Here is a 27,694-nt window from a genome sequence, read left to right as displayed (position 1 = left end):
AAGGTATACTTGTTGCCACTTTGCGTCACAGCACTGAAAAAGGGCTTACATCTTCATTCACTAAAAATAAATAAGTCTAGATTTTAAGTATAATTTTCTACTCTGGTATAGCACAAAAAGAACAACAAATACAATGTCAAGTATTTTAGTCCTTACAATGTCACACTTTTGTAACTAGGGCGACGTCACCTGCGACGCCATCTTTCTTCTGAACGCGCTATCATATTAGCGGTAGGCAATCAGCATCCTAAAAGAGTCTTTACGATTACCCATCACTCCCCTGAAACGAATGACCTGTCTCTGGCCTTGGCGTGTAGTGTGGTGCTGCTAGTTGTCAAGTGCTTACTGGCTGTAGGACTTGAGTAACTGCAACAAGCTTTCTGTCGGACTAAACGGCTTATAAAGTGGGAGCTGTTGCAGCAGAGCTGAGCAACAATGCTGAAATGTAGGACTGTATGGAAAAAGCTTGCACCACTTGCTAGAGCCTCGTCAACTGTGTGCCGGCAGAATGTGAGAAGAGCAGGTAAGTAAACTAACAAGTTACCTTCTTGTCTTCCCCCCAGCAGTCTCCTATCCACACATTAGTTTAACTAAACACGACAACATACCCCGCCGTGTCATTAAACCAGATAGAGGTTTGTCCTGCTAGCTTGACTCACCTCAGCTAGTCCGACCTTTGTATTTTTATTGGAAAGCTAACTGGCTAATTAGCTAATATTGACGTTCGTTAATAGACATTTAAGTAACTTGCTAATTTGAAATGCACTACATTTAATTCTTTGATGGGAATAAGTGAAATCTACCAGAAACCAACAGCAATGCACGTTTGTGATGTATGCAGTCAGTACTGACTTGCAGTGTGCTTCAAACAGGTGTTGCACCGTTTTTTGTGACCCGTCAGATTTCTCCATACTTTCATGGATCCACTGTTGTCAGGAGAATTGCTTAACCCCCTGTCTGTGACTTTGAAAAGAAAAATACATTCATTAAACAACTTTAGGGCATAATGCGCCAGGTTTTATACCAGTGGGAAAAGTTCTTGAGAAAGGTTGATAATATTTTAAGTGTGCTACTTTTCGTTGCACTTGTTACAATGACAAAGTTCTATTCTCCATTCTATTCATAATCAACCTCATTTACAAACACAGGGTTTTCTGTACCACCAGTATGGCACCAGAGTGTGTTGTAATCGTTATTTAAAAAGACATGATGATATCTGGTTTGATCATTCTTTGTATTTTATTACAACATATACTTTCCCCTTCATTTTTTGTCAGGATTCACAACCATATTCTGTAATGGAAGTAGTGTAGAGTAGGCCTGCCACAATTATAACATAAAAACAACTGAATGACACTGACAGAAAATACTTTTTCCATCCACTGTTATCATGTTGATCTCAACTGTTTCAGCCCATTTCTGCTATGTTTCTTTAACCCCAATGGTTCATCTGGATATCCTCAACTTCTAATATTTAGACAGATGCTTTTCAGTCTAGATCTATTTAGTTGCAAACCAAACACAATAGCTCTCACATGCACATTTTCCATTTAAGCCAAGTGAAAAAGGGGTGTCCAATAACTTTGATAATGGGACTTTGTATAAAGATGTCAGTAAGAGCACTACTGACAATAAAAAAGCAGTATGATTCATTACAACTATCTGTATGACTAAGTCAACTCTTCTTGCTTTTTCTTTCTAAAATATTTTCTCAAACATATTTCAATAACTAGTTACTGTTTTTTCAGTTTTTTTAAAATAACCTATAAACTATAAAAAAAAAGATGTAGTCCTTCCAGATAGTCAATTTTCAATATTAAGTTAAAAGTCAATTTCAATCAGCATCATCCTGTCAAGTCCAATTAATATGGGTAGTTTTTGGGAATCTACAGCTATTGCAAATGCACCACAGCTGTGATGCAGTATTGATAACTGATGCCGGTTTTTGTCCTGTTGATTTTAGGGTTGACCAATGGCAGAATACCCATCAGAGTGCCTACGGCTCACATGTCCACTGGGCCTGCGGGGGGAGGTGGAGACAACTTGAAGTATGCCCTCCTGGTCGGATTAGCTGGCATTGGTGGCTTAACATATGTAAGTAAACATAGTCTGTTATGACAATATTTTAGATTTGGGGTCATTTTTTTCATCACCAAAGAGGAAGAAAAAAGTCCTCATTGTACTGGTACAGGATGACAGATAAATATCTAAACTTTTGGACGACGTTGTTTAGGGTTTATCAAGTTTAATCCACAGGGTCTGTGCCTGTTCGTTAAAACATCGGATAGTCAGCACTGGATTTCATTGGCTGATTTGGACATTCTCACTAATTGGAAGTGACTTATTGAAGTATTGTGTTTTTAAAATTCTCAGGCTGTCAAAACTTTGAGGGGAGACCAGAAAAGATATGAAGAACGCATTGCAGAAATTGAGTCCAGACCACATAAAGCTACAAAAGGACCAGTCACAGATGTCCAGACAGCAGCTCCTGGTGAGCTTTTTATGGATTGAAGTTGTTTCACACATTCACTGGAGCCTTGAAATGTTCTAGAGGTGATGCAGGAATGCTAGCCACCCAGACAAGTGTGATCATCATAGCAACAATCCCCAGACCGAGCAGGCAAAAACCCCGGCTTGGAGGATCCCCATGAGGAAAACACTGGAGTTAAAACAAAGATGAAATAACCTTAAAAAGCAATAAGAACAACTAAGAGCAGCAATAACAAAAATACACATAAAGGACTTCATAAAATAATGTGCTAAAAAAGTAATAAAAGTGAATAAAATTAAATAAGAAGTAATTATAAGTTTGAAATAGGCTTTTTGGGAGAGCAGAGAACAAGGCATTACAGTAATCTAATGTACTAGAAATAAAAGCATGCATCAGCACATCCATGCTGGTAGGCAAAATTTGCATTGATATTGACACAAGAAGGCGTCTCGCCTGCAATTTTTGACTAGTTGGAAACAAAAAAACAGCAATTTTTCTATTATTTACATCACGTTTTGCCTCCACTGTGTCTCCCCCTGTGTAGCGTTTGTAAGATTAGCCGGTGCGGAAAACGACCAAGACAAATTCTCTGCTCATTCTTTCAAACGTCTCCAGTGGTCATGTGTGAAAACAACTTGATTTTCTCGATAATGAACCTTTCACCTCTAACCTGAACTTAATTCTGCTGAGAAATCTCAACACATTCATGCCAAAAATGTCACATTTTGATTATTTTTGTGTTTCAGCTGCAGAAGCCAGTGAGACTGATGGTGAGTAGTTTCTTTGCGATGTCCTAGCAGAGATTTTGGTTTCTAATATTAACGGGTCACATTCCAGCCATGTTTATAAGAAGCAATAAAACTTAATAACACATTTGCAAAATGATCAGAGCCCATGATACAAAACTCTTTAGTGTTAATTGACTGAATCAGCTGATTCAACTTCCACTTTATTTCCATGTAAACTGCAGATTTTAAAATTTCAAAACAAACAGTCTTTAAATCTCTGCTTGCATTAGTGGATGGACCTAAATTCATTGAGTGAACATTAACACAACAGCAACTTGCTTTGTACAGTTGACCTTATACTCCTTACTTTGAGAGTCAGTTTATAGGTTTGTATACTTGTAGGTTCCTAATTTTGATCACTTCTTTTTCAGCTGTCCCTGAACCAGAGCTTGAAGCAGCACCTTCGCCAGAGGAGCCGAGCCCACCGGCTGAGAATGCAGCACCAGATGCTGAAGCTGTGGCTCATGATGCAGAAGCAGCACCCTCCAGCAAAACAACAGAACCACCTCCAGGTTGTCTGCATTCTTAATTTATCCATGCATGTTTAAAAATGCCCCCTGTATACAGTATGCATTTGAGCCAAAAATAGCAGACATGAAATAATAAGTGATATATTTGAAGATATTTGTAAGCATGTTTTTATTTGTGTTGTAAATGGTGACACCAACTGGTTAAGTCGGGTCATTACAAGAAAATGTGAAGTAGGCAGGCTGGAAAAGCCCAGTTTTGTGCTGATGACATATTTTATACCAGAGGTGTCTGAACTTGCATCTTATCTGTGTAAATATTATCTATATTAAGAATTAGGTTACTGCATGAACTGTGCCATTGCCTTTGTGATGCATGCTTTTATTTTTCTCTTCTAACACTTCAACAAACCCTTTACATTTTCACTGCAGCATTTGGAAACTTACATGGATACTTCTGTGTTTTTTGTGGGTCACATTGTTGAAAATGATCCGTTTTTAATCCAAATATGTTGGCTCTTTGCTGTCATATTTGTTCAACAAGATGGAATCAATCCTGTCTGTTACTTTCTGACTTCTATACTGTAGAGCACTGACATGTTTTTAGTGTGTGTAGTTATGTTACAGCTGGCTTCTGCCAAGAGTGTAGAAGCATGTCATTCAAATATCTGCACTGTATTGGTTGATATTTTCTTCAGAATGTACATGTCTGTGAAATTTACCCACAAGTTTGTTAGCTTTCAGTTGCTTTTGTCTTAGTGGGAATGCTGTCTTAGAATACTCTCCTGGGAAAAGCATGGATCCTGGTCATCTTCACCCTTTCATTACAGACTTAAAGTTAGAAACTAATACTTTGCATTGCATTAGCAGCAGATGAACCTGTGGTAGAAGCATCACCAGAAGAGGCAGCAGCACCAGCTGCTGTACCTGTAGTTGAAGAGGGTAAGAGTCATACTTCCAGGTGTTATTGATATTGTGAATGATATCCAGAATATTCCCCTGGGAAAAGCATGGATCCTGGTTATCTTAATCCTTTATTATAGATTTAAACTTTTAAACTTATACTTTGGATTGCATCAGCAGCAGCTGAGCCTGTGGTAGAAGCACCAGTAGATACAACAGCACCAGCTGCTGAACCTGTAGTTGAAGAGGGTAAGACATGTACTTCCAGTTGTTATTGTTAATGTAAATACTCTCCAGAATATCCCCCTAGGAAAAGCATGGATCCTGGTTGTGTTCACCCTTTTATTATACTTATTTTACAACATTATATTATACTTACTTATGCTTTGGATTGCATCACCAGCACATGAGCCTGTGGTAGAAGCATCACCAGTAGAGGCAGCACCACCAGCTGCTATACCTGTAGTTGAAGAGGGTAAGAGTGGTGCAGGAATAATTCTTTTCTTTTTGCTTGCAATTCTCACCTTATTATATCTAAGTGTGGCATAGACACACTCTACAGCTGTTGTAAAAAAGTTAGAGGTTTATGTCTAAGTTTGCTACTGTACTGCCAGAACTACCACCCCCCACTGAGCCATCCCCAGCAGAGCTTTCAGAGCCAGAGCCAGCCCCAACATTGGTTGAGGAGAGTGGTAAGCACTCAGTCAGACCTGTGTATGGAAGCAGTGATGAACATATTCCTCATCTGAAGGTTTTTTTTTCTTACTTTAACTGGTTAATTATCCAGTTACACTAACAGAACCTGCAGCAGCAGCAGAACCCCCTGCAACAGCGCCACCCGAGCCTCAGTCTGAAGTTGTGGCAGAGAGTGGTAAGACCTTAGTCCAGCTTCAGTTGGACAGGGGAAGTGGGCAGACATGACACCATACTTGTATTTCTTTTTGATAATGTTAATCTCAAACATCTTTTTCTTATTTGCACGGTTTACATTTTTTCTCATTACAGCTCTTCTCCGGGCCTGCTCATGTCTTTTTCACTTATAATGATAAAAGTTAATCTCACTGACGTTAATTTGTTTTTGTTTAGCAGGTCAGTTTACTGTGAATGGGTGTGTTCATGTAAGTTGTGAAATGAGATCGTGAATTGATTCTCTTCTTTTATGTCTTTCTCTTTCCATTTTCCTCTTTCTTCTGTTTTCTACCCTCTTTTGCACTTACTCGCTAATCTCATAAATTCCAGCAGTAGACTCCACACCTGCCTCTGCCAAGGTGCCATCACACGCCCCCTACCTCCTTATTGGGGGAGGTACTGCCTCTTTCGCTGCAGCCCGGTCTATTAGAGCCAGAGACCCTGGTGCCAAGGTCAGTTTAGCCTTTTTATGCACACTGAATACAGCTTATCATCCTTACTTTGGTTTGTTTCTGACATTTTTTGATGTATATATATATTATTTTTTTGCTGTCAGGTACTGATCGTGACTGATGAGCCAGACCTTCCTTACATGAGGCCTCCTCTTTCTAAAGAGCTGTGGTTCTCTGATGATCCCAGTGTGACGGAAACGCTGCGTTTCAAACAGTGGAATGGAAAAGAAAGAAGGTATGTTTTAAAGGTTTTTATGTGATTTTATCTTATTCAGGCTCATTCTTTATTCTTCCAGTCTCTGAATATTTTGTCCCATTATCTCTATTTACAAGTGTCAGACTGTTCTGTTCAATGTGATGTCATCTTTTATTAGATAATATGGGGTTATTTTTCTGTTCAAATCATTCCCTTTTGAGTTTAACAACTGTCGGTAAAGTCAGCTATTATCTGTGTGTATAAAAGATGGACTTAACCATCATCACTTCCATCTGTGGAGGTTTTTTTTCTCTAACCTGTCCTGTCCAGCATCATGACAGCAGAATGATGGTCTGGCTGCTGTACTGTGCTGAACAAATTTACTCTGCCAAGAGGAACATTTTGGATATGGGGCTCCCTTTGAATCTTAAATGTTCTTTATTATTATTTTAAATTATGCATTTTGCTTGTAACTACTGGACCGGAACTGAGAAGCAGCAGAAGGAAAAAGGTGGATAAATGGGAAATAGGAGGAGAAAAGATAGAAAAGGGGAAAACAAAACAAAAGGTAGAAAACAAACCACAACAACTGCAATAAAAGTTTAACAGAGAACCTAAACAGCTGCCACACCTGTAAAGACACAGTAAACATCCTAAAGGCTTCTAAGAGAACTCAATAGATGATCTATAGAGGCACCTCAACCATAGACACCTCCACTTCATCCATTTTTGTCCATCCATACCAACATCCAGATACATTCACCCTCCACCAGTGTTTAAAACAGACACAGAGACACTCGCACGCCTTTTCAGGGGCATGTTCTCCCCCCCCCCCGAAGCACAGGACCTCGGGAACCCAGGGGGGCAGCAGCAGTAATGCCACAGATTGCCGCAGTTTGAAAAGTCAGCACATGCTCTTTTGTTTTTTTACAATATGGGATTGTTTTATGTAAACAAGTGCTTTAAAGAATTTCTCATTATTTTAGTTTGTGTGATTTACCAGCTTTTAATGATAATAATGCCAAGTAGATTTAATACTTTCTTTCTTTTCTTTTTGACAGTATCTACTTCCAGCCTCCATCATTCTACATTAAGCCAGAAGATTTTGATAGTGCAGAAAATGGGGGAGTGGCTGTTCTAACATGCAGAAAGGTTAGTTTAATGTTTTTGTTTTTTTTTTGTTTTTTTTGTTTTTTTTGTTTTGTTCAGGCACTTGTGACTTTCATTGGATTGTTGCAAGACAAGAAGGTGAGAAATGGAGGGGGACAACACGCCTGTACAACGAACAGAGGCTTGTTCGTTGTACAAGCCTCTGGTACAGGCCCCCACCACAGCCCATCAGGTGGGAGGGATGGGTTGGGCTGGGGTGTGAATTTTAGAGGGATGGGTGGTACGGGGGGACTTGGGGGGCAGTGTGATCTCTGTTCAAACAGAGAACAGAGGCCTGTACGACGAAGCGTGCTTAACACACCCCAAATATCTCTCTCTGTTACCTGGGTTTACTTACCCAGGCTTTCAAGATCTGGATACGCAGTACGACAAAGCTGGTTATCAACTCTGTAATTCAATCCAGGGTTTTCTGATTTGCATCAGTTCAGTAAAAGAGGTGGTGTCTGCAGCTTCTGACCAGTCGCGACATGGAGAAACCCTGCAGAACAGCAAATTTCACCATGGAGGAGCAGACAATATGAAGAAACACATCATTCAGGCCAGAAGCAACACTGTTGCCGCGGCAACACCCAGGAAGGAATGCTGGTAGAAAATTGCCAACTCTGTTAATGTGTAAATTAGTGAAACTACACAATATGAATTTATTGGACAATACAAACAGAAAGCACACTGATAACTCAGTTTCACTTTGTTATGATGTAGATGTTTCGGGCAGAACGCTTCCTCATTTTTCTTTTTATTTATAACCTCCGTCAATGTGTACATCCGTTTGTCTGTCTGTTAGCAACATAACTCAACAAGTTAAGGACGGATTTTTTGGAAAGGTCAGAAATTAAATCAGGAACAAGTGATTACATTTTTGTGTAACATTTTCAAAGTGGTCAGTGACAAGGCTTTATTTCTTGATCAAAAGGATGCATCCATCTCTAAAAAGTCTTTCTCTCCTAAGCGGTCCTCCTACAATCCGTGCATCAACGCCGACGGGATTGTCTAAAAATGGGCAGGAGGTGGTGCTTTTATACTCAATGATCTCTTATCCAAAACATAAGCTGCTCCAGAGCAGGTTAGCTGTTCAGCGTACGTTACCATGGTGACTGACCCTGGTAAGAAGTGAACCAGCCTCATAGTACAGAAAACCCAGGGTTACCCCTGAAGTTACCTGGATAAGAGAAAATCTAGCTTTGTTGCACAGGCCTCAGGCCTGTTCCAGTTTTTTTAAAAATTAAGAATCCCAGGCCTCTGTAACATCTCCTGACTCCCTGTAGTTTTATTTGTTGATCTGTTAGCTACTCCAGTGGATTGATTCATTTTCTGTTACTATAATAAGATTTTTATCCGGATGCAGTTATTATTACTACAAGTAATGAATTTTAAAGCCTAATGCAAATTTACTCGACAATATTGACAGGTTTCCTGAATCTTGTGAATATATATATATATATATATATATATATATATATATATAACATAGTGATAAAATTGTAAAACATCTTGTGTTTATAAGACATTCTTGTATTTATCGAATTTTAGGTGGTTCACATGGATGTGAGGGGAAACAAAGTAAAGTTAGATGACAATATTGAGATTTCGTACGACAAGTGTTTGGTTGCGACAGGTAAGGAGCTTTATTTATTTAATTTTTTTTATTAGTGTCTGTGTGTGACTGAAATCTGGTGAAATTGAACTTTTTGGACTTTTGCCTTCAGGCGGAATTCCAAGAAATCTACAGGTCATTGAAAGAGCAGGAGAAGAAGTGAAGAAGAGGACGACTTTGTTCCGCAAGGTCAGTGTTTAGCCACAAGGGGGAGCCAGCTGTGTTTCAGTTTGGAAATGAATGTTTTGGTTTGTGTAAAAATTGGCATGTCATGTTATTTCAGCATTTTGTCACTAATCAATGAATACATTTATTTATCATGACAGTCTTTAAATAAGATGTTAACAGCTTATGATATAAAAAGATTAATTTCTAAGCTTTATAGAAAGTTAAATCTCATCTAAAAGGATTGATTAAAAACATTTTCACCCACAGATTGAGGACTTCAAATCACTGGAAAAAGTCTCCAGAAACATTAACTCCATCACAATCATTGGAGGCGGCTTCCTGGGTAGCGAACTGGCTTGTGCCCTTGGAAGGAGATGTAAGTCTACTTGTGAGCTGAGAAATTAATAGAATAATAATTATTTGTAAGATGGAACTTGTTGCTTGGTTGTCACTCATCCACTTTTTTTAAGCAACTGAGTCTGGATTGGAGGTGATACAGATGTTTCCTGAGAAGGGCAACATGGGAAAAGTGCTGCCTGAGTATCTGAGCAACTGGACAACGGAAAAAGTCAAGAGAGGTTTGGCTTTATTTTTCAAAATTGTTTAATGGTCACAAAAACAGAATTTCTTTGTATCTCATCATTTCGTTCTTTTTTCTACTAGAGGGAGTAAAAGTTATCACAGAATCATTGGTGAAATCTGTCACATACAAAGATGATAAGCTAGAAATCCATCTGAAAGATGGTCGATTGGTAAGTTCACATTTCTGCTAATCGTGGCTTAAACCAGGACACGAAAGATGCTTCCTGCTTATCTTGTACTTCATGTTGCAGGTGAAAACAGATCATATTGTGGCAGCTGTTGGCCTGGAACCGAACATAGACCTTGCTAAGTCTGCAGGTCTGGAGGTGGACTCGGACTTTGGTGGATATCGAGTCAATGCAGAGCTGCAAGCAAGGTCCAATATTTGGGTGGTAAGTTAAACCATCTGGAGCGTAACACAACAAAGCTGGTCAGAGTTTTCGAAATGAATTAAATTCAAAAATAAATGTTTATAACTTTAAGAATAAGTTGAATTAATTGTAGTTTGCAGCGGAGGTCAAAGCGAGCTAGCATGTTTGAAATAAACATTTATTCATTCATTTACTCATTCATTCTTTGATGTTTGCTTGTTATGATTTTCAATTGTTCAATCACTGACTACAGCACAATTTTCATGGTAAATTTAAGTCATGTTATGAGATACTCATTATATTCCAAATTATTATGCATATGCAGTTTTTGCTAATTTATCCTAAATTAATGAGAATGATGGTAATTACATTTTTATTGATCAAAAATTATATTAGGTTATATGATAATCTTGATTAAACAATAGTAAACAAAATTTATTGTCAGTTATTCAAAATACAATGTTCCAAATTATTCTGCATAACAGTTTTAAAAACATTTAATAGTTTGTAAAGAAACAAATGAACACCTGTATATTTGCATTGTGTAGATAATTTTTCTAAAAATAAACATGTTTACAGATCAAGTTACACGTTAACATAGAAGCCCTTCTTTGATATTACCTTAACAACTGTTTCATCCATAAATCTTGTACATCTATGGATAGTAGCTTCTTTCTGGATTTTAGTTGACTCAGATTTCCTCCAAAAGTTGCTGTTTGGAGGTATATGGCCACCCACCCAGCCTCATAGATCTTCTTTTTAAGGATGAGGATCAGGGAATAAATGTGGCCACATTGTGAGTTTTTATACCCTTTATACCCATAGCAGCCAAAGATTCAGTGGTATGTTTTTGCAGCATGGGATGGTGTGATGTCCTGCATGTAAATGATTCCTCCTTTTATAACATGACAGGAAATGAGCAGTAAGAAACTACATATTCTGATTTTTTTCTGCCTCCTGTCTAAAGTAAAATACACAAATAAAATTCCCTTCACCTTCATATAAACTTAATAGGACCTTCATGATTAATTTCGAACGAAGACAGAGCTATAGGAGAGCATAGTTGTTTTTTTGTCAGATGGAATAACATTTTTTTACCAAAAAACAGCAAATTAAATTCAATTCAATTCAAATCCTTTATTGTCCCCAGAGGGAAATTGATTTTGCAGCCAGAACACACACATAAGATAGACATCACATCAAAAACATCAAAAAACAAAATCAGAACCAATGGCATATGTCAAAAAGAGATTCACACAATCCAAAACAATAAATGAGCTTAAAATAAGTTAAATAAAATCACAGCTAAAAACAAATAAAGAGAACAACTCTGTCACTTTAGGCCTTTACTGTTAAGTAGATGAACAGCCGTAGGGACAAACAACACTTTAAGTCTCTCTGTCCTCCAAAAAGAGGTCTTGAAGCGACGGCCTGAAGGTAATAAAATAAAGTGATTCTGGAGAGGGTGGTTCAGGAATTTAATATAGAATGAGCTTTCCTCACCACATTTTTGTTAAAAATGGCCAAAAGACTCTCCTGCTGTGATCCAGAAACTTTGCCAGCAGCTTTCACTAAACGACCCAAGCGGATTTTATTTACCAAACTTAGGCTCCCGAACCAAGCAATAATACAAAAAGATAAAACCGAGTTGTCACACCAGCTCACAAAATCATCCACAACCTGTCCATGTACTGTCTCACCTTCCTCAAGAAGGCTAACGATGGCCGTGTCGTCAGCAAATTTTAGAATATATCTATTATTAACATTACTCGTCAGTGTACAGAATGTATAAAAGTGGAGAGAGACAACAACCCTGTGGAGAACCTGTGGAAGATGGGAGCACATGAGAAAACGTTCCATTCACCTTCACACACTGGGGCCTATTAGTAAGAAAATCCAGAATCCAGCCAATCAAATGAACAACCAATTTTCAACCAATAAACAGGGTTGCATAGTGTTAAATGCGGATGAAAAATCCACAAACAAACCTCTGGCATGAGTTTTGGTGCCTTCCAGGTGTTTTAAAAACAAATGTAAAAGAGTAACCACAGCATCCTCCACACCTCTACCCACTCTATATGCAAACTGGAATGGATCAAGGTACTTTTCTACCTGCGATGAAACTTCTTTCTTAATGATCTTTTCAAAAAATTTCATAACAAGAGAGGTCAACGCTACAGGTCTAAAATCATTTAAAACAACAGGGGAGCTGCACTTAGGCACAGGAACAATTACAGAATGTTTCCAAATCCTGGGAACCTTTTGCAACTTTAAGGATTGCAGAAAGATATAATGAAAAATGACACTTAGCTGGTCTGCACATAATTTTAACACCTTCCCACAGATATTGTCAGGTCCAGGGCTCTTGGCCCTAGTATGCCTCAGCTGGTTAGCCACCTCTTTAACATCAAGGGAAAAAGATGGCAGAGCAGCAGTCTTGCCCTTTAAAACATCCAGTTGTTCAGTACAGTCAACATTCTCAAAACGAAGAAGGAATTTATTAAGACCACCTGCTAAGTGTTTATCAGAGTTAAAACCATCCAGAGAAATTGCGCAGTTACTTTTTGTCTGCATTCCCGTCATGATTTTCATTCCAGATCAAGCTTTCTTAACACAAAAGTATGATTGTGTGATTTTATTTCATTTTTTTTTTGTTTGCCACTTTTTGGCCACTAGCTCGCAGAGTTTTTGTCACACAGTGATGAGACAGACATCCTTGTAATCAGCAGAGTCTCTGCTCTCATGACACATTGTTTGTGTGGTTTACTTGAAGAAGACAGTGCTGTTCTCATGTTTTTGTTACATGCCCATTGCCCATATTATTGCTTGGAGTTTGAATTGTGTTTTGTTTGGAAGGCAGTACTTGGTAGAGTTGGCTTTCTGTGCTATTGGTATCCTATATTTAAGGACTGGTGCTTCCTGGGGTGTGCAAAGATCTTCAATATTGCACATGTGTCAGGCTGCCCCTGAGTTTTGTGAAGAAAGGCTAAAGGAGCCTACCATCTCGCTCCCTATTATTCCAGCCCAAAACCTAACTCCACCACCACTTTGCTGTTGCTGCAGCCTTGTTGGGACATGGTGACCATCCAGAACTCCACCCATCTGGATCATTCCATGTAGAACATCATTCATCAGTGAATAAAACAGTTTGAAAATGAGTCTTCATGTTTTTGTGAGCCAACTGCAAACATTTCTATTTGTGAACTTTATTCAAGGGTGACTGAAACACAGCTGTATGCACAACTGCAAGCCTCTTAAGTATCCTGTATGGAGAGGTAATTGAAATTCCATAGACACCAGCAGCTCCAAATACCTGCTTTCTGTTCATGTGTAGTTTTTTAATAGTTCCTCTCTTACTGTGCATTTACCTGACAGATTTTCCTTGATATGCCTAATCTAAAAATAACTTGGAATATAGTGTACAATACAGTGCCTTCATGTGTGTTTGCTCTTTTTAGTTAAGTTTTATTATTCGAATAAAACACTAATCAGCAGCTCTTTGCACAGAATAAAAGTTACACTTTCCAGTTAATATTACATGACCTAAATTCTTTGTTTTCAATTAGGCAGGAGATGCGGCTTGTTTCTATGACATCAGATTGGGCCGGAGACGAGTGGAGCACCACGATCATGCCGTTGTGAGTGGAAGACTAGCAGGAGAAAACATGACAGGAGCCAACAAACCCTACTGGCATCAGTCTATGTTCTGGTGAGGATTGGATTATGTTTTCTTTGATACCCTAATGTGTAGCTTTCTAAGGGCACTGGTTCCACTAGTACATGAGTGATGGGACAGTATGTACAATTCTACAAATGTCTCGGAGATAATGCTTTTAGAATTCAGATGAACATGCATGATTGATTTGATATCTTGAATACATTAAATGTAAAATATTCCTGGAGAACATTAAAACATAAAAATAAAAAATTATTAAAATATTACCCATTATTAATATATTAATATATTTTCATATCTTTATTCATATTTTTTTTCCTGACAACAGCTATGCCATTCCTGGCTTAAGGAAAATAATCTGGCCTCATGTGCCATGTTCTTAAACTGACCCACATGACTCTCCACGTTTTCTGTTGCCTGCAGAGGAGGTCATTGACTTTGCCAACACCAAGCCAGAAGGAATTTTTCTATCTGACTGAGAAGTGGGTAGAAAGTGGGTCAGTGTACCACTGTGTAGTTTCAGTCCAGTGAAAAGCAAACATATCCTGGAAGACACCAAACCAGAGCTGCTCTGCTCTGTGTAATACAGAAGGGATAGCACCGGAACTTCTGTAGCCTAAAGCTGCCATACAAAGTCTATGTGTGTTCTCCAGCTTCCTCTCATTGTCCACAAACATGCATGTTAGGTTAAATGGTGATTGTAAAATGTAAGTACTTCTGGTTGTTTGTCCCTATGATGGACTAGTGACCCATTCAAGGTGTGACTGAGATTAATTATCTTCATATATTGGTATTAACCATTAGAAATCATTGATGGAGTTGGTGCAAGGGGGCCATCTCTGTATTTTGTTAAAATCAGAATCAAAAATATGACTGACACGTGAGGGTCAGTATGTCACAAATTTAAGAGGTGTAATCATTGTTGAGTAGAGGAACCTAAAACCTCAAAATACAAAGTGAGTTCAGAGAATAACACTTTGTTTGGTATAGTAGCTGTTTGGAAAAGAAACCATAAATACAATGTGAACTAGCAACAAACTGTCAAACTAACAAAGCATGAGGTTTTTTACATGAACACAAATTTCAAAACTTCAAAACACATTTAAATGCAGAATTTCTCAATTAGAAAGAAAGTAAACATGTTCCTGCAGTCTTTTCGCTCAAAGTGTTCACTTTAAATGCAGCAGATGTGGCACTTAATGAAACTGTGTGAAACTATTTCTAGGATTGGTGAATGTAGGCGATATTTCTTTGAGCTAACTTACCAGCTGTCAGTTTTAAAGTATTACTGAACTGGAGAGTAAGCTTTGATGTTTCCTTACAGGAGTGACCTGGGTCCTGATGTTGGTTATGAAGCTATTGGGATCGTTGACAGCAGCCTACCAACAGTAGGAGTGTTTGCCAAAGCCACTGCCAAGGACACACCTAAAGCTGCTACTGAGCAGTCAGGTAACAGCATTTACTATCCCCCTTTTTTTATTTCAGTGCTTTTTTTTTTACATTATTTTCCTTTTTATAAAGGAAAATTGTCCTGAACAGCCATATTTATTCATTTATTTATTTCAGTTGACATTGCAACATTACAATGTCTTGTTTATTGAATGAGAAATGTAGAGGCAAATATCATCTTGACAGCAGTGGAGTAACAACAGCAGTCACATTTACATATTAATGGAAAGCATTAAAGAACTGATAATACAACAGTACAGTTAATTAATGTCATCCTTACAAGGAAAAAAAGTTTCTTCTGTTTGGTGGCAGCTGGGCCAGTGATGCATTCATGTTAGTGTTGGCATAAGTCAAATCTGGATTCATTCATTGTACTGCAATTGTCTGGTGGATTCTGTAACATAGGAACCTCTCTTTGCTCCTGAGCATCCTGCCTGAGGTGCACTGTGGACATGTACCACAACAACAGCTGGCCTCTGAAGAGCCAGTATATGTCTCTACTACAGTGGTCAGCCAGGCAGTAGATGGTCTGCAACTCATGTTTAAACATCAAAAACAACTTTACGGCAGCAGAAGCTGCTGGTTGTCCACTCATGGCCAAAGAGACTGTCACATACGTTTACCTGTATTTTTTAATAAACTTAAAACTGTTTGGTTAGAAGTGTTAAACCTTTGGGTAGTATTTAAACAGGGGTGCATCAAAGTTTACCATTACATGGTATTAATAATGTTACATGGCAACAGAAAGTAGGCTATTATCATATTACTATTTAATTCAAGCGTATTTTATAGCAACTATTGTCAGCAAAGCTTGACCATTGTCATCAAATGCATATATTAAGTATGAAGGTGTGCTAATGTGATTTTCTGATCAAGTTAAAGAGCTAACTTTTCAACAGCAGGGTTCCTTTGATTGGTTATTTTCTGTTTTATTTCAGTTGACTTAATAAAAAAGTGTAATCTGTTCTTAACTTTTACATGAGTTTTTCAGACGTAAATGTGGTAAACTTTGAGATTGACGTATCTGAATGTGTCACAGGGACTGGAATCCGCTCAGAGAGTGAAACGGAGGACACAGCCACCAGCCCGGTGGCCTCTGCAACACCTCCTCCTGTTGTGGAGCACAAGGACGACTACGGCAAAGGAGTCATCTTCTACCTGAGAGACAAAGTGGTGGTTGGCATTATCCTGTGGAATGTATTTAACAGAATGCCCATTGCAAGAAAGGTTAGTTCTATCATCATAATTTGTGTCATTTCAAGAACCAAAATATGTTTGGTCGTTGTTATTTTTTTAATTTGTTTATTTGCAGATAATCAAAGATGGAGAGGAACATGCAGACCTGAATGAGGTGGCCAAGTTGTTCAACATCCATGAGGATTAAGATGGTGGAGGACACTCAGGGGAGCAAGTTATTCTTCATACGAAAACTGAACTCTGGCAGTGATTGCCACTTAAATTGAGAAACAACTGGTCATGCAAACCAAATAGGAGGATCAATGTAAATTCAATTATGACTCTGAAATATTTTCATATTTGTATCTGCTGCGCTTTAGTTCTTTTTGTCTGTTTTTTTTCTGTTTGATTTTTAAATTTCATTGGGAGAACTCACCGTCTTGTCTTCCTATCACCACCATTTGTGTGATTGTCTCTCTGCTCCCCCCCCCCCCCCCCCCCACCAGGCTGAAATGTCCCCCTCGGTGTGATCAGAGCAGCTTGTTCTATGAAAAGCTGCAATAAAGGCTATTTTTAAATCTGAGTGAACCCATTGTTTTCAGTTTTGCCTCAAGATAGTAGTAGTGATAAACGGATAAGTTGACCTGCATTTTGTGCTGTGATTGTTTCAGTGGTTGTTAAACTAATCAAGCTTCACATCTTCTTCCCGGAGCATTTCAGTCCGGGTGTAAAGCTCTACAGATTTAATATAGTAGCATGCATCTCAAAGTGTTTCTATCTTAAAACAGTGTGAGTATGCTGATTGCTAAACTCTGCTACTGAAACAGTGGTGTAAACAGAAACTGGGGGTTGTGTAAATGAAGCAGCTGATAAATGTATTTGAAAAAATATGTAAGTCCTTTAGGAAAACCATTGTTCACTCCAACAAAATGACACTAAATGAAGCTTGGCCTACTTTTCCTGTCCGGGGGTAAAAATGAGCAAGCATGCAGAAATTTTTTTTCTTTTTGTTGAGGGGCTTGTTATTACGGTGGCTCTCATGTTTTATATTCTCACACATTCTTCATCTCATTTGACACTGTGGTCTCCAGAGCAAAGTATAGAAAGGGCTTTCAAGTGTGAGGCAAACACGTGCCATCGCAACATCCCATCGCGTCCTTTGACATTAATTTTACATGAGTAAATGGCTGAACTGCCGCCTCCTCTGTATGGAGGAATAAACATGAGCTTCCACATTTGTATTTGAATTTGTCTGACGATTTAGGGGTGAGATAATTGGATCAGAAATGTCTGCCAGTACAGATAAAGAGAAATAACCTCTGGATGTGTCCTGGCAAAATATGTTGTATTTGAATTAATTGGGACTTGATGCCTTATTCATATTTTGTTTGCAAAATAATCAATTATGGTAAGAAGTGAATAATGAATAATTCTAGGTGTTACCAAATCGAAGTAATTGAGAATTTTTCTTTTAGTTATTTGATATTGACTTTCATTGTTCAGGTATTTATATTTAAATTAATTCAAGGGCTGCAAAACCATCCAGAATTGTACAGCTTAGTCTTTGTTTTTATATCTTATAACAGTTCTTTAAAAAAAAATATTCTAATGGATTTATTTTTTGTTAAAGGAAAGAAAACTGAAAATGTAAATCCTAATGCATTATTATATGAACCTTAAACTGTCAAAAGAGCAACGTGGGGCTACTTTGCAATGAAAAGGGTGCTGTCCCTTTAAATACTCTTGCAGTAGTTCTTTCAGCATTCATATGGCCATAAAAAAGAGATCAAGCTTAAAGTCGTCCACACAAACAGAAAAAAAGTTCCCTTGGATTTTGAATTATACAGCAGCAGCTGCATTTTACACCTTCACACAGGGAGGGAGGCTCGTCTGAGCCCAGAAGACTTGACTGACTGGGAAAGCAACAAGAAGTTCCCTGTTTCTCTGCTTTTTTTTTTTTTTTTTTTTTCTTTGCTTCACATTTCAGTTCTTCTCTCATTTTCTGCTTTATCTACCAGCTGAGAATGATGCTGCACCACTTACTTGGGCTGTGGGCTTCATTTATATTTTTTCTACAAGGCAGGTAAGAAAAACAAAATGTTTTCACAGTAAAGCCAGTGTGTAATATTTAAGCTGCATATTTCTTTGTGCGTATACTGTATATGACTTGACAATTTTGGCTGTGCAAAATGACACAAGAAATTTGCAATTTTTTTGACAAAAGAAGCTTGTCAACATTTGTTTTCTTTAAGTGAGAAGAAAGCTAAATATTTTATCTGTAATTAAAAGACAGCTGTTCTGTTAAGTGAAAATATTCTGCAGAATGAAGGATTGCTGCAGAGAAACAAAGAAAATCAAGTCATTTGACAAGAATTTTACAATTTCATGAGTCTTATAAATTTTGTTTGTTATTCAGCTGTGCTTTAAATCGAGCACAGCTGAATAAGCAGGACACTTTTACTAAGAAAATGCATGAAATGCTCAACTAAAGTTATTGTTGCAGCTAAAACCCTAGTTCTATCTCTTGCGCCTTTCATTTAAACTGGAAGTATTAGACCTTAAAAGTGACAGAAATTTAAAAAGAAAGAAAGAAAAACAAGGAGGAAAAGAAGAGTCAGTTGGTCATCTCGTCGCCTGGCAGGTCTGTGCTCTGTAAGGAGATAAAGTTCCCCAGCAGGGCACCAAAGCCTCCATCTCCATCTGACTTTCTGGACAAGCTGATGGGACGGACATCTGGCTACGATGCTCGCATCCGACCAAATTTCAAAGGTGAGCGCACTGTGGGCACTGTGCACTTGTAAGAACTCCTCCCCCTGGACAGGTGTGACGGTGTGATGCTCGATTTGCATCCAAGCAGCCAAGTAGCACAAATCACTCGCAGATGGGCTAGAAATGAGAGATGCTACAGGCTATTATGTTTACACACACACACACGTTATTTTTTCCTTTTCTTTTTTGTCATGAGTTGTTGCTGTTTTTTATGTTGACCCACAGCCTAGGGTTTTGATTTTCTTTATCAGATTGTATTCTGACAGAAATGTGCAGTCACCCTTGCATGCTACCCCACAGGCCTATTTCAGTCCCATCTTGATCTCTGCATGTGAGTGAAGTCAGTAGATTCTCTCTGACACACTTCACCCTCAGCCTCTGGGGTCGCATTTCATATTTATTTCATACTTGCTCCACATTCTTGTCAGTGCATGCTGGGTAAATCCTGACCAATTATCTATAAATACACTAATGTAACTAAAGCAAAATCAATAAATTATTGCTTCTAGAAATGATTCAATGAATAATTTAAAGTTTCAGTGGTCGACAGATGGACTACGCTAATGGAATTGTGCTGGAAATGACAACACAATTTCATGCTGGTTATTTTGAATGTGTCTGTTACATGGCTCATTATGAAGCAAACAAGCAGATGTTACTTTACAGGAACGCTTTGCTCCCTACTCAGTTTGGCACTTTGTGTAGTCTACTTAGCGAACATCACATGAGGTGTTTAAGAAACTAGTATTACTCTGATGTTTGATGACAGTCTGCTTCTGTCAGGTCCTCCTGTCAATGTCACCTGCAACATCTTCATCAACAGCTTTGGATCCATCACTGAAACAACTATGGTGAGACATTCCTGCATCATTGCATGTCTATAATAGCCGTATATATTATTACTTTAGTTCTTCTTTTCTGTACCTGTCTTGGTGTTTGTATCACTTCCCACATTGGCTTTTAATAAATTAGACCTAATGATCTTTCACATTCAGTAACTTCTACTTGCACCACCTGCAAGAGTGTGACTGTTGTGCATAAATAGCATCGCACAACTACTGTCCTGATTATTTTCATCTTTCAGTATCACTTAGGAGAGACAAACAGCGATGCCTGCAAATGGCTTGGCTTTTAAAGGCATCTGTGTGTAGCAGACTGATGTCTTTAGTCAGTTTCATGTCATATTACTATTTAATATTAGAGTGTGTGTTTTTTATACGAGTTACAGGTTGTTATATTTCATATTTGCCTCTCGAAATAATAACAATCCCTCCTTTGGTACAAATGTAACTGCTCCACTGAATCTTGTCACAAAACATAGGAGCAATGTTACAGCAGTGGTGGAAAGATGTATTCACATCCTTTACTCACATCCCTTGAATCGGAGCTGAGCAAAGCAGAGCAAAGACACTCTGCAAACCCTGCAGTCAGTACGCCTGGGTAAATGCATGTCAGAGCTAGCATTAAAATGCATATAAAGTACCAAAAGTATAGAGGAGCTCATCTCAAAATAAATGAGTTGCAATCAGTTAGTAGTGAAAGAAGTATTCAGATTCTTTACTTTGGGAAAAGTACTGATACTTTAAAGGAAATAATACTTCATTAAAGGTTAATGTCCTTCATGAAAAACCAACTTAATAATTAACATGTTCCTGTTGGTGGAGTTGATTTAATCTGCTTAACAAACTATTTTATAAACCAGAAATCTGATGTGAGGGGAAAGAGTTCTGATATCTGTCAGATCTCTTTGTGTATGAGTGTGTGAGTGTGTAACATTTAATTACTAAATGTTGACTAAATTAAAACAATTAGGAAAATGTGACTATGGTTTAAAACATCTGTTAATAAAAAAGGCCTGTTATTTTATCCACAGTGTTTTTTTTTACAGTAACTATTGAAGTGAGGAGAAAATACAATATTTTTCTCTAAAATGTAACAGAGTGGAAACATGAAGAAGAAAAATAAAATGAGAACAGAAGTCTAACAATTATTTTATAATTCAAAACTGAGATAAAACTATGTGATCTGCTCCAACTTCACTAACACTACCATAAAACACACAAATCTGCTGTACAGACGGTGATAATCTATTTCATGTAAAGAATAATTTTATTTATTGTCATTTGTAATAACCTTATCAGTTTCATTGCAGTCCACACCCCACTGAGAACAAACAGTACTGACTGCTGTTTAAAGTTTCCTCTGAGTACAATGGCGATTAAAATTCACGTCACATTATTATTTTTTTATTTTATTTTATCAAAAGAAGAAGAGAAAATCAAGAAAACCTGGAGGTATATATTCATACACTTTAATTTGTAAACCATGCAAATGTTTTCCAGCTTTTTACTCAAGTCTATGCTTGTTTAACTTGTTGCCTCATAGGTTTAAGCACAACTAGTTCACGCTAATAATCTGACACATCTGCCTCTTTAGAGTTTAGTTGTTTGACATGTATTTCTGGCTCCCTTTGGAAATCCCAAGTTTGATGTTGCGAAAGCATCTTCTGCCATTACATTATGACTAATTAGCAGATTAAAATGCCATTTTTTCAGTTGATTACATAATTTCATTTTTCCATCTGTCATCTCAAGCCTGTCTTAAATAAGAAACTATCCTTTATTTATGTTCCCTGTGGAAGGTGTATGGTGAGGGCCTTATTTGTTGAGGAGCACTTTTGCATTTCTAAAACACCTCTAAGAAGAAGCCATCAAAATTTAATTGATAAAATTGTGAGTGGAGTTTCAGGTTATGAGCACTTCGGTCCGTTTGTTGAAGTTGCTGCTGATTTTCACTCACATGGATGTGTGAAGATGCTTCAGGTTAGCCGTCCTTCTCAATTCTACAACTGAATTACTGTAGAAAGATAAACTTCAGCAAAATATAAAATTTTTTATGAACACAATTTATATACTTACCTGGATCTACTGTGTCATGACACTTCTGCTCTATTCTAAGTGCATTTTCTCACCATATGTCTGTACCATAGGATTATCGGCTAAATGTATTTCTACGGCAGCAATGGAATGACCCACGGCTGGCATATAAAGAGTATCCAGACGACTCTTTGGACTTGGACCCCTCCATGTTGGACTCCATTTGGAAACCTGACCTGTTCTTTGCAAACGAAAAGGGAGCAAACTTTCACGAGGTTACAACAGACAACAAACTGCTTCGGATCTTCCAGAATGGAAACGTCCTCTACAGCATCAGGTGAACCTGACATAATAATTTATCAGGATAACCCTCTACAGGAGATTAAAAATGTTTGCCTTTTTTTTTTTCTTCTTCTTTTTTTAAATATGAACTTCTCTCTCTAAGAGCTGTAGTCAAAAGCTTTAGGCAGACTGTGTGGTCCACTACATGTTATTCTTACTCCAGTTCAGCTCAGTTGTAATTGTACTGTCCAGCACATACTGTGAACAAGTTTGTGTTAAACTGTTACTGCAGGCTACAACAAATCAGGTCAGTAATGTGCCACTAAAGCAGTGGTGAATTGTAGCGTAATGGTAAAGTTATAATTAGAATACAAAAAATGAGAAGTAGCGTCTAAAGCTCTATTAGCACCTCTCTTAGACATGAATGAAATAATCCGTTACTGAACTTCAAACACAACCTTCGACCCTGGAGAATAAACCAACCACCTGCTAATAAAAAACATCATCATAAAGAAAAATAAACAGTAAAAATAATGGCATTCATGGTCTTATTTACTCACATAGCCACAGTATCTTTGGATGACATTAAACTGGGATCTTTCCTCCTCTTTGCAATATTGCTCACCAGTGTGAAAGGCTTCACTTTGTTCTCGTTGGAGTAAAGAGAGGGATTCTACTTAAAATGAGCAGTGACACACTCCATGACTCAACCCAGAAAGCTCTAACAGCAACACAAACTCAGTGTATTATCAGTTAGGTCCCTGTCATTACAGACATTAAATAATTAGGTTTTTTCCTTTTAATAATGAGCAGTATATACTATAAAAAAGAAAACCCTCTGATATATACTGTGTATGTATAAATAGCTTTCTTCTTTTTACGACAGTAAGGTGTTTTCAGCCCATCTTACAGCAAGCCTAACATAAAGACTGGCATGTTGTGTGTCAGCACCTGTCAGTCCTCTCTGCAGCCTGCATAAGGTGCAGTGGAATAGAAAGATGAAGAGGAGGACAGGTGCCAGAGAGGTTTGAGCTGTTTCATGTGACCTTTATAGGCTGCAAAAAGTGACACCAGGCAAAATAGTGCTGTAGGATTTAGAGGTGGTGGTTGGCTGAGTATCCACTCACCTTTTTAGTCGGTTGGATTTGGACATGCATGTAGCACCTTTTTATACATCATCCGAACACCATTATGACATTGTTTTCTCTTTTCCAGGCTGACACTTACACTCTCCTGCCCTATGGATCTGAAAAACTTTCCCATGGACAGCCAGACGTGTACGATGCAGCTTGAAAGCTGTGAGTTCATTTTTCAAAGCAGGTTGATAAAACATTATAATTAATCTTTGCCATAAACTCGCTGCAAACTGTGCTCCCTCTCTCTGACTCCTAGTTGGCTACACCATGAATGACCTTATTTTTGAGTGGCTGGATGTTGGAGCAGTGCAGGTGGCTGATGACCTAATGCTCCCTCAGTTTGTGCTAAAAGAGGAGAAAGGTCTTGGTTACTGCACAAAACACTACAACACAGGTATGTAACTCATTCAGAGGACCTGCTGTCCAATATCTCTGTAATTACAATCAACTCCCAAAACTTTCAGTTTGTGCATCTAACTCTTTCTGTTAGGTAAATTTACTTGCATTGAGGTCAAATTCTACCTGGAGCGTCAAATGGGCTACTACCTGATCCAGATGTACATACCAAGCCTGCTCACTGTTATCCTGTCCTGGGTGTCATTCTGGATCAATATGGATGCAGCGCCGGCCAGAGTGGGGCTGGGAATCACAACCGTCCTCACCATGACGACACAGAGCTCAGGCTCCAGGGCCTCCCTACCAAAGGTTAGATGTGTCATTTGTTTTACTGAATGCAATATAAATTAGACTAACTTACTTTATGATGCCCTAAAAGGGGTGCATCATAAAATGACTTCCACATTTATCTAATTCATCAATAGTCATGATGCAATTAAGTACTTTTACAGAATGATCCATCCATCTGACATCAGTAAAGATGAATGAAGGTTTGAATTGCTTAAGAAGGGCTCAAAGAACAGGAAAAAGTCAAATAGGCTCATCTGACCTCCCAACTCCCAGATACCAGTTTGATGGAATTTAATGGCATGTGGTGGAAGCAAGCCCAATCCACAAGGACCAAAGGATCTATTGTTAATGTTCCAGTTCCAGACTGGTCACAACTCTTTTAGTGAACTGAGGACATCCTCAGTATTAGGAAGATGATCATAATTATATACCTAATTGGTGTGTAACATCAAGTATATTAAAATGGAGGCTGCAAAAAGCAAAAATATGCTTTTCCTTTCAGCGCTCAAAGCACTGAACATGAACAAATAAAGTTGTTATGGCAACTTTGCCCCAGGGAACTACCCGTGCCCTCGTCGCTGGATGAAGTCTACCACATTTTCCTGCCCTGAATACATTGTTAACTTTAATGCTAATTGATTCATTTGTTTCCCATGGTTTGGCAGGTGTCCTACGTCAAAGCCATAGACATCTGGATGGCGGTGTGTCTTCTTTTCGTGTTTGCCGCACTGCTGGAGTATGCAGCTGTTAACTTTGTTTCACGCCAGCATAAGGAGTTCTTCAGGCTGAGGAAGAAGCTCAAAGAGCAACAGCGACCAAGAGCTGTGAGTGCAACCCACCCACTCAGCCCCTCGGGCAGCTGTCACCTGCTATTCACTACAGCCAGCCATGCAACAGTTCAGCTGCATGCCGCGCTCCTACAGGGAAATGCTGACAGCACTGACCTGTAATTAATTCAAGTCACGCTGGATACCATGAAGAGAATATAGGGGAGGCAAAATGGGCCAAAACCATATTTAAATGTAAATCCTGTTTTAAAATGAGTAGTGTAACAGAAGCTGCTGGATTTATTAATACCTTTAAATATTTATAACCAGTACAAAAAACATGTTTCATAATTTTATTTGTTGAATAATCTAATGCAATTAAAATTCACTGATTAAATTCATGCTCTGTCTTGTCATCATCAGCAGGGGAGCAGTGATAGTAAGGTGAAGGGAAACAATGCTGCTCATGGGACCGTAACCCAGCGGTGCAGTGCCTGTGCCAGGGTAAGTACTGTTGCTTCATTCAGTTAAACAGCAGCAAGTACCTGAGCAGACCAAATCAGAGGTAATTCTTGTGTTTGTGTCTGACAGGAAGAGGAGCTGGCACAGCAGGGTTTTCTCTTCCAGAGTATTGGACTTGCACTATCAACTGGAAGTGCACCAGAAATGGATGCAACACCCGTCTTTGCTGATCTGCCTCCAGGTTTAGGTTTCTATGAAATCCGTCGGCGCTTTGTGGAACGGGCAAAAAGGATTGACACCATTTCCCGAGCTGTTTTCCCCATGAGCTTCCTCATGTTTAATGTACTCTACTGGCTCACCTACAAAGTTCTCAGACATGAGGATGTTCAAGCCATACTGTGAGAACACAGAGACTGAGGACCATAAACACACCAGATACTTTCAGTTCTGCTCTCTTCACTGAAACATTTACAGACTCAGAGTCCTCAGCCAAGCCATACAAGATGCTTTATGACTGCATGTCCGATGCCACTGGGAAATTCCATGACAAGGAAGAGTCCGTCAGCATCTTTAAATTTTTATTACTTCCAAAGAAATGCACTTTTTATTAGCACTGATGCTCTCCACATTACACATCAGTTTTCAGTGTATGTGTACAGTCGGCAACTATCATCTCACTTTTATTGAAACATTTCTGTACATGCAATGACTGTAGCTTCACCAAATTTTAGACCTCTGTAGGAAACAAGGTCAGTGCTTTTTACTGTGCACTCGTTCGTACAATTTTCATAGCTGACAGTGTCCAGAGGTAAATATTCAAGGGGTCCTGCTGAGACAAAACATATCAGTAAAACCAGGATTTCAGCAAAATTCAGCAGCTGTGCTGCATTTCTCATTGTCCCTTACAAGCCATCTTTACTTTAATTTTAGAATGCATAACACTAGGATCTACTGATTTATTTTCTAACTAGTTAGGAGCATTTATTGATTCAAATCCATCTGAAACCAAGAAATAGGAAATCTATCTGTAATAAAGACAGGAACAAGAATCTCTCCTTGACATATTCTTGTTTGTAAAATACAATCCCGACTGAAAATGTTGGAAAACTGAAAAAAATATATAAATGAAAACAAAATGTGATTATTTGCACATCTCACAAATGAATATTTTATTAGCAATAGAGCACCAAATTTAATTTCAAATGTTGAAAGTGAGGCAATATAATTTTTCAGAAAAAAACTATTAGAATTCATCGTGAATTTAATGGCAGCAACTTGTCTTAAAAGGTTGGGACAGGGACAACAAAAAAAGTAAGTGGTACTACAAAAATAGCTGGAGAAACATGTTACAACTAACTGGGCTAATTGGTGACAAATCAGTAACATGGATGGATATAAAGAAAGAGCACCTTAAAGAGGTAGAGTCTCACAGAAGTGAAGAAGGTTCAACAATCTGCAGGGAAGCTGTACGAATCTACACACTGAGGAGTTATTTTGGAATAATGTTCCTTAATGTAAAATTGTAAAGACAGACTATTCCATCATCTTCAGTACATGAAATTATCAAGAGATCCAAACAATCTGGAGAAATCTCTGTGCTCAGGAGACACAGGAACATCAATACTGGATGCTCATGATCTTCAGGTCCTCAGGCAGCATAAAAAACAGGCTTTATTCTGTCATGGAAATAATAAAATGGGTCCAGGGACACTTCCAGAAATCATGGTCTGTAAACACAGTTTGCCATGCCATCTTTAACACAAGTTAAAAGCTTTATCATTCCTTAGCTAGGCAATTATTTTTATGAATTAAAAATTGGACTAATTTAGATTTGTTTTAATTCTATCAAAATTATTTGAATTGATTTGATTATGTCTGTAAAAGTACTTTGAGATGACTTTGTTGTTAATTGGTACTGTACAAATAAAGTTTGATTGTCTTCTGTGATCCAAAGCTCCACTGAGGTAAAATGGAAAACTGTTTTGTGGTCAGAAAAAATGTGAAAGAAATCTAAATTAGGAAACAATAGACACTGCATCCCTCAGACTAAAGAAGAGAGGGATCATTTGTCTTCTCTTCAGCACACATTTTAAAATCCTGCATCTCTGATGGTGGTATTTGTAGCCATGGAACTGGCAACGCACACACATTGAAAGATACTATGAATGCTGAAAGGTTCCCATCCAGGCAGCATCTTTTTCAGGGAAGACCTTACATATTTCAGCAAGACCATGCTAAACCACATACTGCTTTTATTACAACATCTGTTACTGTGGCTTCATAGTAGAACAGTTCAGATGCTGGACTGGCCTGCCTACAGTTC

At 38.2% G+C, this 27,694-nt stretch overlaps 2 protein-coding genes across 15 annotated transcripts; both read left to right on the top strand.

Moving 5' to 3' along the window:
* Positions 1-262: 262 nt before the first annotated feature.
* aifm1 (apoptosis inducing factor mitochondrion associated 1) lies at positions 263-16,975 on the top strand. Of its 14 annotated transcripts, none has more exons than XM_042007552.1 (23): positions 264-523; positions 1,964-2,094; positions 2,374-2,491; positions 3,238-3,261; positions 3,651-3,791; positions 4,617-4,688; positions 4,830-4,898; positions 5,053-5,124; positions 5,264-5,341; positions 5,437-5,520; positions 5,889-6,010; positions 6,115-6,245; positions 7,268-7,358; positions 8,907-8,991; positions 9,083-9,159; positions 9,406-9,514; positions 9,609-9,716; positions 9,802-9,890; positions 9,972-10,112; positions 13,658-13,800; positions 15,092-15,216; positions 16,256-16,443; positions 16,529-16,975. In XM_042007552.1, the coding sequence occupies exons 1-23, from the start codon at positions 436-438 to the stop codon at positions 16,598-16,600; spliced, it is 2,358 nt and encodes a 785-aa protein (XP_041863486.1). In that variant the 5' UTR covers positions 264-435; the 3' UTR covers positions 16,601-16,975. The 14 variants fall into 14 exon arrangements, with proteins under 14 accessions (XP_041863487.1, XP_041863486.1, XP_041863485.1 ...); XM_042007551.1 differs by having other exon boundaries at positions 5,050-5,124; positions 5,892-6,010; XM_042007549.1 differs by having other exon boundaries at positions 5,050-5,124.
* Positions 16,976-19,952: 2,977 nt separating this feature from the next.
* Positions 19,953-26,245, top strand: LOC121653858 (glycine receptor subunit alpha-4-like). The gene is made up of 8 exons (XM_042007585.1): positions 19,953-20,012; positions 22,151-22,374; positions 23,535-23,617; positions 23,712-23,849; positions 23,946-24,160; positions 24,808-24,966; positions 25,336-25,413; positions 25,501-26,245. The coding sequence occupies exons 1-8, from the start codon at positions 20,010-20,012 to the stop codon at positions 25,771-25,773; spliced, it is 1,173 nt and encodes a 390-aa protein (XP_041863519.1). The 5' UTR covers positions 19,953-20,009; the 3' UTR covers positions 25,774-26,245.
* The last annotated feature ends 1,449 nt before the right edge of the window (positions 26,246-27,694 follow it).

This window comes from Melanotaenia boesemani, chromosome 15 (genome assembly GCF_017639745.1).
Source record: "Melanotaenia boesemani isolate fMelBoe1 chromosome 15, fMelBoe1.pri, whole genome shotgun sequence".
In the NCBI taxonomy this organism is placed as follows: Eukaryota; Metazoa; Chordata; class Actinopteri; order Atheriniformes; family Melanotaeniidae; genus Melanotaenia; species Melanotaenia boesemani.
Note: the sequence above shows the minus strand (reverse complement) of the source record. Positions and strands in the feature narration are given on the sequence as shown.